This window comes from Triticum aestivum, chromosome 3B (assembly GCF_018294505.1).
Source record: "Triticum aestivum cultivar Chinese Spring chromosome 3B, IWGSC CS RefSeq v2.1, whole genome shotgun sequence".
In the NCBI taxonomy this organism is placed as follows: Eukaryota; Viridiplantae; Streptophyta; class Magnoliopsida; order Poales; family Poaceae; genus Triticum; species Triticum aestivum.
This window is the reverse complement of record NC_057801.1, coordinates 850,288,892-850,298,618: the sequence shown is the minus strand read 5'-3', so window position 1 is coordinate 850,298,618 and position 9,727 is coordinate 850,288,892. Positions and strand designations below refer to the sequence as shown.

The window sequence follows — 9,727 nt, the reverse complement described above, 5'->3', positions numbered from 1 at the left end:
ACCTCGGTCATATCGTCGCGAAGCTTAGGCGAAGCCCTGCGCCGGTAGAACATCAAGATCGTCACCACGCCATCGTGCTGACGGAACTCTCCCTCGACACTCGGCTGGATCGGAGTTCGTGGGACGTCATCGAGCTGAACGTGTGCTGAACTCGGAGGCTCCATACGTTCGGTGCTTGGATCGGTCGGATCGTGAAGACGTACGACTACATCAACCGCGTTGTGCTAACGCTTCCGCTTACGGTCTACGAGGGTACGTGGACGAACACTCTCCCCTCTCGTTGCTATATCATCACCATGATCTTGCGTGTGTGTAGGAAATTTTTTGAAATTACTACGTTCCCCAACATCACCAGCCGACACAACTTGAAGTCCTTGGAGGATCTGTCGTGCGTAGCACCTGCCGACCAGGCATGACCAAGCGTAGCACCTGTCGGTCAGGCATGACTTGACATCTCCACCGAAGCTCCATGCAAGACGAAGCCGCTCCACCTCCTGCCTCTGACTTCCAGCGCTGCTCCACAAACGATGCTCCCAAAAGAGAAACGACACCGCAGTGCCGCCATCGTCTGATCTGGAACATCAGATCCTAGGGTTTCCCCCGGAGGAGCACGAGTGGGTCGACAGTAGTTATAAGACGATGCCTTCATCAAGGTAACGACGTAGAACGCAGCCATCGCCTGCCGTCGACTCGGCTTTCACCTGCAACCATGTCTCCCCAACTCGCAGCCGGGACTACATGATGGATCTCGAGATCCGATCACCAAGCTTCTGGCCGGCCACCGCCGACGAAGAAGATGACCACCACCACTGGCTACACCGGCCAGAACAGATCTGCCATGGGTGCCGCCAAGCAGTCTACCAGGCCCTCAACGCCGCCGCCGATCTAAAGCCAGATGACATGCCGCCGAAGACCGCATCGCGCCGCCGCCCGATCCAGGCCAGCCGCCGCAGTAGCCGCCCGTAGCCCGAGGCAGGGCCGACCGCCGCCGCCGTCGAAGCCAACGCCGTCACTTCTAGATCGGCCGCACCTCCACGCATGTTGGGGTCCCGCCACCCTTGAGACGCGGGAGGGAGGAAGAGCCCGCGCCACCGCCGTCGGCGTCCTCCGGCAGCGGCGGGAGGAGGGGAGGAGGATGGGCTAGGCCCCGGCGGCGGCTAGGGCTAGGAATTAAATTACATTGTCAACACACTGCTTGTAAATATATGAAAATATATCATTTTTGGCACCCATGAAAATATAGTTACAAGCAATTTTATATCATTTTTTGACACTAATGTACTAACTTATTGCCCAGTGCTAGTTGCTATTATCATGGTATTCACATATATACTTATGGAGGTTACGCTTTCACCCCGGTCAAAGTTATCATGGTGTTCGTATACAATTCAATAGTCTGAGATGAGTAAAATATCATGTTATTTACACGAAAGTTACTGAAGGGTATATTTTTCAACTATTTTTCCATAGGTCAAAGTTATCATGGTGTTTTCTACTTAAGTTATCGGGTTTCCAGTTCATATATTTTTCAACAATTTTTTCCTTGTTAAAAAAGTTACGGCGATTATTAGAGGTATATTTACAACAACTTTTTCCCAGGTCAAAGGTTGTTGCGGGTGTTTGTACATGAGTTATCAGCTCCACGGTTATATATTACCATGTTATTTATGCATAAGCTACCGGAGTATGTTCTAAACGAAAGTTATCGTTTGGTATGTTTTTCAACAAATCACCCCCCCCCCCCCCCCCCCCGTTCTCCAATCTCAAAGTTACCATGGAATTTTTGTACCTATCTGAACGTTTGGAAATTACTAAAAAATAATCGGGGGCCAACAATACTTATTCTTTGTTTGACGACCTGACAACATTGGAAGAAAGAAACGCAATGCACTGCGCGACACAACAAACCGACGACGGAGGCTCATATGGAGACGCTGTTGGGGATGCCCAAGCCCGAGAGCCCCCGGCCTCTGTCGCCAGTGAGGTCCGACGTGTTGGGGTACAGCAGCGTGTACGGCATATTCACCGGCCCGTTCCGGTTCTTGAGCGCCGGGTCGTTGTTCATGGCCGTGATCCGCTCCTCGATCTCCACCAGCTGTGTGCCGAACCTTTCGAACAACTCCAGCGCCTTGGCATCCGACGTCCACTCTGGCGTGTCGCGCTGCCCGAGGTACACTTCGTCCGACGTGTGCTTCGACAGGGTCTCGAGGAGGGTCAGGGCGAGCATGCTCTGGAAGCACTGGCTGATGGTGTGGATGAAAACCCTGTCGGCCTCTTCCTCACCACGCTCTAGCTGTGTATACTCCTCCGTTCCGGGCACCGGCATCTTCCGCCGGCTGACCGTTGGCCGGTTTGGGACGTACCCCGCATACTGGTACTGCCCAAAGTTGACTGCCGCGTGCAGGGCCGACGCCACCCAGATGATGGTGATGCACGTCTTGCCCAGCTCCTCGACGGTCTCCATCTTGGGCCACCAGTCCTCGTCCTTGAGGTCGCCGTGCCCGACCTCGCGCACCTCTTTCCACCACTCCTTTAGCTCCTTGTCAGCCTGGAGCACGCCGTCGTTGGGGTAATAGATGCCCAAGTACTCCTTTACCCATTGCTGGATTGCCCACCAGATCGCCAGCCCGTCCACGGCGTACGGGTAGTCCTTTAGCAGCAGACGGATGCCGTATGGGCTCGACGGGTCTCGCACAGCCATGCCCTTGCATGCAATGCGCACACAAACAAGCAAGCAAAATTCATCTTCAGTCAAATATTCTTCCACGCTAAAAAAAAATGAGCTCCTCTATTTACCTTTTGACTAGGTCGTCGGGGAGGCCCTGCTCGGTGAGTTTCCACTTCTTATACACCACTGAAGACATCTCGAGCGCATACTTTCCTGGGAAGACAGTCAGCTCAAATAAGCCGCCAGCGTTGATGAGCACCGTCCGCGCCATGGCGTTGATGTTCATCGTGTCGCGGTAGTGTGGGCTCAGCAGTTTGTGCACGGGATGCACCACACTCAGTTGCCGGTTCGTCGCAATCACAAACGGCTCCATCACCGCATGTGTGTTCAACCTAGAGAAACACTATAAAATTAGCTCAGTACTAATTTGGTATCAATTGGAATCTATATATACTCATCATTCATACCAGTGGCTGATCAGTTGATGCCAAGCAGAGTCATTGACGCAGGCGTAAGCCTTGGCAAGCTGCCAGATCTGGCCGTCAACTCGTTCGTCAGCCGGAACATACACCCTGCTCTCTGCGCCATGCTGAAGCCCATCAGGGTGCGGCAGGCTCAGCTCAATGGCCAAGGGCTTGAGCGTCCCGTCGGCCTTGAGGAACAGCAGGGTCCTTGAAGCGTAGATGAAGTTGCCTTCCAACTTGTTGATGCGGCCAAGGAATGGCATGAAGTTATCGTGGTGATCTAAAATGAAGAGCCTGTTCCTCTCCATTGCCTGCACAATACATGGTTGTTAGGACAATCAATCTCATCTGATTATTCAGTACTTGTTCACTAGCAATTTGCAGCTCAATGACTCATTCAACACACCTGTTTCACTGTGAGGCCTTCTTCCAGGTTCTGCTGAATTTGATCTTCAGTGATTGTGCTTGACTGGTCCCCGTACACACTGGGATCCAGAGTACTTTTTACAGGGAACTCCTGTGGTCATAAAATACCAAACAGATGAGGAATTCTCAATCGATTATGAGGAGATGGTTTATTCTTCTTTAAATGTCATATATAGGTGCTAACCGTCAGACGTCTGATGCAAACCGGGTTCACGCCTGCAAGCATCTCACGTGCAAACTCCTCATCTGACCTCCAAGCATATAGATCTACAATTTAAGAAAATAATTAAGTTGTAAGAAGTATAAAGTGTAAAACAAGGGATGGCCGTATTATGTCATGTACACAGCTGATTACCTGATTTGATAACATGTGGAAGGGGCAAGTTTAGGAGGTCGTCACCAACAACTGTTAAAAGACTTTTAATAAACTGAGGGGGGATTTTATTCTTGAGCTCCTTTAAGTGTTGGTTATCCGGCACTTTCAGAAGACCATCATAGAGATTATAGATATCTTGAAACGAATCAAACTCCTTGGGTGTACTGTCAACATAGGTCCTAATTATCGGAAGAATAGCCTCAGTGATGGCCTTGAGAGAGTACCCACGGAAGTCAGACAACTTGAGGTGCCCAACGCGCTCATCGCGTGAGACATAGATGTTCATGGCCTCCTTAACCTTGTACTGAGGAATTCTGCTCTCTGATCTAGGGTCTGGTGACAAGATCAAACCCCCAATATGAGTCCAATTGCAGGGTGACATGGCTGTGCATAGTTGAAGATATACCACACCAAACTCACCTGTTTTTGTTGGGCCTCGGCCTGTTCTGCCACGGCGCGGATATGGAAGTTCTTGGCTGCCGCCGAGGATCGGCCGTGCATACATCTCGCCCCTGTCTGGCTCTCCCAGGTCATTGTAGTAGTCATAGCGGTACACACGGTCACGCTCCTTATACTCTCTTTCTGTACCGTCGCCTCGGAGATTGATGAGTTCGTTTCGCCGGTATTGCACCAAAGGTGCGGGCATTTTGCTGGGCAGGTAGGTCTGCAAAATAGCAAGAAAAATGAGGTGACAGATAGAAAAAACAATAGAGTAGTTTTACTCAGTCCCCAAACCTCAAGCAGGTGCTCACGGATTTAAAATGAGAATGCTTCTAATTAACCAGTGAGAAATAGATAACTAAGTGTGTCATTTGTGATATACTATTTCTGAAAACGGTTTCGTATTTCTGTCTCCCATTCCTCTGATCATCAGGGGAAGAGTTAAATATAGCTGTTCCTTTTCGTAAACAGTAGAAAAGTTGCCATCTTGCTTTTAAGATCTAACAGCTACTCCCTCTGTCCTTGAAAGAGTGTACTTCCAACTTTGTTGGATGGTCAAAATATCTCAAAGTTTGTGCAAATATATGTCAATGCTTGTGAAACCAAATAGGTATATGACAAAAATATATTTTATCATGAATCTAATGCTACTAATTTGATAGCATAAACGTTGGGCTATTATTGTATAAATACGGTCAAACAGAGAAAACTTTGACTTTCCAACAAAGTTGGAAGTACACTCTTTCAAGGACGGAGGGAGTAGTTGTGGATCCAGAGATTCCAGAAACTTATTCAGATAGCAAGTTGATGACATTTGCAACTTACAATCTTCGTCGTTACTGGTAACTTGTAATATCAGTTCATTATCTTAGAAAAAACCCTAAGAATTAGTCGGAAAGGAGTTGTTGAGCATGCAGGGAAGGTAGCCAGCAGCCTGGCACAGCACTCGGTCGGTCATTTTGAATCGATCAGCCAAGCAAAATGTTTTACTATCAGCAGACAATCAAAGGACTGAAGTTCTCAAAAAGCTTACTTTTTTTCGTTCATGCTAATATGAATTTTATGCGACGTATAGGATATCTACTATGCACTACATTTTCCTAACAAGGCATTATTGACACAACGAAAGGCCCGGACCCAGCAACAGCAACTTTACAGCTTAGGTGATGGATCTGACCAAATAATAGTAACCTGTAAGTTGCTTGTCTGTACCAAGTCAACTTGGCAATTTGGCATCTTTTCTTCTTGGGTACTCCTACGTACTCCCTCCGTCCGGAAATACTTGTCGGGGGAATGGACGTATCTAGACGTATTTTAGTTCTAGATATATCCATTTTTATGCATTTCTCCGACAAGTATTTCAGGACGGAGGGAGTAGTATCTATTTCCAGTTTGCCATTAATTGGATCTATGCCGCAACGACTTTCACCACTTGGAAAAATGCCACTCTAACTTACTCATACATCTATCTATGTCATTTTCATCACTTAAGAAATACTTGTCTTGCAGCGTGTATTTAAACATGGGCTGTACATGCACTTTTGGGTCATCCGGATGCTGAAAATCCAAATTAGGCCGAATATTTGAACTGCTCGGAATATTATGCAGCCACTGCGCCCACCTCGAGCCGGCGACAACGTCGGGGGCGCCCTACTCCAGCAGCGCCCGCATCCAGTTGCGTCCAGCCACACCCGCCTGCAGCCACATCCAGACCGGCCCTGCTCCAGCCTCAGCAGCTGCGTCGTGCGAGGAGAGCCTCCAGCCGCGGGGGATTAGCTATCAACTTGCTATATTTATATACAAAGTGAGGTCCGTTATCTGAATGCAATCAACTTGCTATCTGAATCAGCTTTTTATTAAGATAGCATTACGTTATTCTAATGCCTCGCTCCCGCAATGATCCAAAGTGAGCTCTCCTACTTAATCCTAGCAACAATGACTCCTATGGGAATGGCAATATTACTAAAGATTTGTGCATTCCTCTCTTCCCACAACTCCCAATAGATGGTTAGTACTTAAGGGTAACTCGATCCAACGGGCAGCGTGGACAATGACCAGCTCTTGTCCACCCGGCGCACCCAACAGGCCGACGCATTTCATCTGCGGCAAATATTGTTTTTAATTTTATTTTATCATTTAGGAATTAATAAAAGTAATTTACAAACTATCCAAAATGCCTACAAAATAATGAAAACTAATACCCCCTCTCTTTGGAGTAGTAAAAAAGAGTTGCCTAAGATCCAATTTTGGTAAAGATTATTTTAGTACGATTGGGTGTACCAGACCAGACATGAAGAATATTATTTTTGGGTTGAAGGTGGTGAAAATGGAAAATGGATTTGTACTCACATCGTTGGCGAAGAAGACGCGGTCATCGTTTGGGTAGATCCAGGAGTTGGCGACGAAGACGACGGTGCCCTTGCGTGGGACGCCTTCGATGGTGAGCGTCTTGAGGAGGAACTCGTCGTGGTAGTTGTTCCTGACGATGACTGCGCCGGGGATGCCCTGCGACTCGTCGGAGTCGAACGTCACCGTGAAGAACGACTCCCGAGCCGCTGTCGACTTTTTGGTCACCACCATCTCCTGCACGTGCGCCCGCCTCCCCACCCATCTACTATTCCCCTTGCCTGCGACAAAAATCAACGCATTATTCGATCAATCGATCTGGCTGTTTCAGCCGTGAGATAAATCCGCGAGCTGTTTTTCATTTTTCTTTTTTGTATTGTTTCTTGCTCTTGACCTGCCGCTCGCAGAACCCAGGCAGCCAGAAAATGCAGGGAGGAAGGAAAAGGAAGAGGGGGGACGGAGCGCTTAATTACTGGGGTCTGGCAGGGTGGCGCTGATGAGGTGGAAGCAGATGTTGTCGTCGCTGCCGAGCAACTTTTGGGCGCCGTCGAGGAGGGAGCCGTGGAAGCCGCCGAGGTCGAGCACGTCCCTCATGACCAGCACCGCCCTGCCCAGGATCCGGACCTTCTTCTTCGACGCCTCCTTCCTCCACGCCTCCTTGTTCTTCGCCGTCACCCGGTGCAGCGGCAAGGTGCTCCGCAGCATCTCTCCAACCAGCTCAGCTCGGCGGAGATTAGCCAGCCAGATATGGAATTCAACGGTGGTGTCCTGGTTCTGCCCGCCAGATCCAGACGGGCGGAAGAAGCCACGATAAACAAGTGGTAGCAATAGCATTAAGAAGTCCCAGTAATACCTACTGAGTACTTTATGAAGTTTGACTCCGCTTTTTTTTAGTCCGCATATAAGATTTGTCTAAAGTTAAACATAATAAAGTGTGACTAAAATTATAGGAAAAATATAAAAATTCACGATATAAAATCGACGCCATTAGATGCATCATTGAATCAACTTCTATATTATATCATTTTGGTTAAACTTTATTAAGTTTGACTTAAGACAAATCTTGTATGCAAAGTAAAAAAGAAACGAAGGCAGTATCACTATCTAGGCAGCGTATGACAGAGGGTGTAAGTCAAAGCTGATGAGTCCTGGCGGATCCCTAGTGTAAGGATGTGTTTGTTTGGGCTCTTTTTATTGTCTTCTACAGCTTCTCGCTCGGAGAAGCCGCAGCCCAAACAAATGGGCTGTTTCAGAACTAGCTCCGTGCAGTGCTTATAGTAGCGTGCAGAAGATGCAGCTGCAAATTCGGGCTTTTGCTCCCAAGTGGCGGATCACCGGTTTGCCCTTCCGTGAAAATACATACAACAACAGAAATGCCCTTACTGGTTCGGCCCAATTCCCCAACACCTCCCGGACTTTTCCCCGCCACCGCGGAGCCCCAACACACCCGCCGCCAATACCACAAACACCCCAGCTGTCGATCCCGCGACTCCCCTGCCTCCGGTAATCTTGTTGGCCATGACAAGGCACTCGTCTTCCACCTCACCCTGCAACTCACTTAATCGAGCCGCCGCCCGGAGATCCCTCACCAACGATGCCTCCGTCATGAGCTGCCTCGGCAACGACGGCCACCGCCACGGGTCTCCTCGCTAATCAATAGTTCATCTGAAACATCCCCCCGCTCCCAAGTCAGCTCCCGCGGGTGACTCTGGGAGCCAACCCTAGCGCCGCCGGTTCCCAGCCCCCCTCCCCGGCCTCCCTTCCCTCGCTGCCGCTGGTGGCGTCGCCGGCCAAAGGCCGCGCGGCGGCGGGGCGTCTTCTTCCCATGTGCTGGAGGCGTGCGTCGCGGGGCGCGGCCTTCTGCGTCGGCAGCGACGGTCGTCGGCCCGTCCAGGGGCTCTCCCCCCCCCCCCCGGCGTGTGGCGCCCCGGTGGTCCTGCCCCCCTCCCCTTCCTGTGCGGCGGATCTTGGGGCTCCGGGGGCGGGGGGCCTTGCTGGCGGCGGATCTGGGTGCTCCTACCCAGATCCGATGGTGGCGGCGGCGGACGTGTGGGTGGCGGCGGCGACCTGGCTAAGGTGGTGGCGGGGCGGCCGGTGGTCAGGCTGCGCCTTTCAGGGTGGAGGGGTGCCAGGCGTCCATGGCCGAGAGGCGGGCTGCGTCTTCGGCGGCATGCCGCAGCTACTGCAAGGTGGCTCGAGATGCTCCTCGGGGTCTCGGCTTGGATGTGGGCTGCCACGGCGTGGTGGTAGCTCATGGTGATGGTCTGGTTCGTTTCACGGCGGCGGCCGGTCCCCTCCGGCGTTGGCCGTCTGTGAGCGGCCTGCCTCGACCTTCCATTCCTCCCCTCGTCGTCCGGGCTCTACCCTCGTCATAGGGCTGGTCCGCTCCCAGTTACGGTCCATTGCTCGTCTCGCGCCCGTGGCTGCAAGACCGAGCCCGTCTCGCGCCCGGCGGCAGGACCGAGCCCTTCTCGCGCCCGGCGGCAGGACCGAGCCCATCTCGCGCCCGGTGCAGCAGGACGGCTGATGGAGGCCTTTTTTGGCCGGCCCTTTGGGTCTCGGCGCGGGGGGCCGCCGAGGGGTGTGAAAAGGAGCGACCTTTCCACTCGTCTCTTTGGTTGTGGTAGCGACGGGTCTCGGGTGAGGTGGGGTCAAGGTCTTGGATGTCGGGGCGGCGGCCCTGGTGGTGGTAGCGCGGTGCTCATGGGCAGAGCCCGTGGCATGGTGCTGCCCGGTGACCATGGACGTGTGGGCGGCATGGTTGTAGGGGTGTGGCGTTCGGTGCCGGTGAGTGTTTGCTGGGGTGAAAACCTATTCTATCTTCGGACGGACCGGCGGCGGCGTAGCACGTTTCCTTCTTGAAGGCGTCATCGCGGCTCTCATGTCGCTCCAGGGGAAACTCTGACCCTCGGGTCGGGCGGTGGCGGCGCGTTGGCATCGTAACCTTCTTGGAGGCGCCGCGCTGGAGCTCACAGTTCGTCATATGCGGCTTCATCTCTTCGCGGT

At 51.7% G+C, this 9,727-nt stretch overlaps 1 protein-coding gene across 1 annotated transcript; it reads right to left on the bottom strand.

The window, feature by feature from the left end:
- Positions 1-1,921: 1,921 nt before the first annotated feature.
- LOC123067109 (probable linoleate 9S-lipoxygenase 4) lies at positions 1,922-7,426 on the bottom strand. The gene is made up of 9 exons (XM_044490045.1): positions 7,195-7,426; positions 6,725-7,002; positions 4,355-4,598; positions 3,914-4,267; positions 3,743-3,825; positions 3,539-3,649; positions 3,136-3,443; positions 2,797-3,060; positions 1,922-2,705 (listed from the first exon to the last, which is right to left on the bottom strand). The coding sequence occupies exons 1-9, from the start codon at positions 7,424-7,426 to the stop codon at positions 1,922-1,924; spliced, it is 2,658 nt and encodes an 885-aa protein (XP_044345980.1).
- Between the last annotated feature and the right edge of the window lie 2,301 nt (positions 7,427-9,727).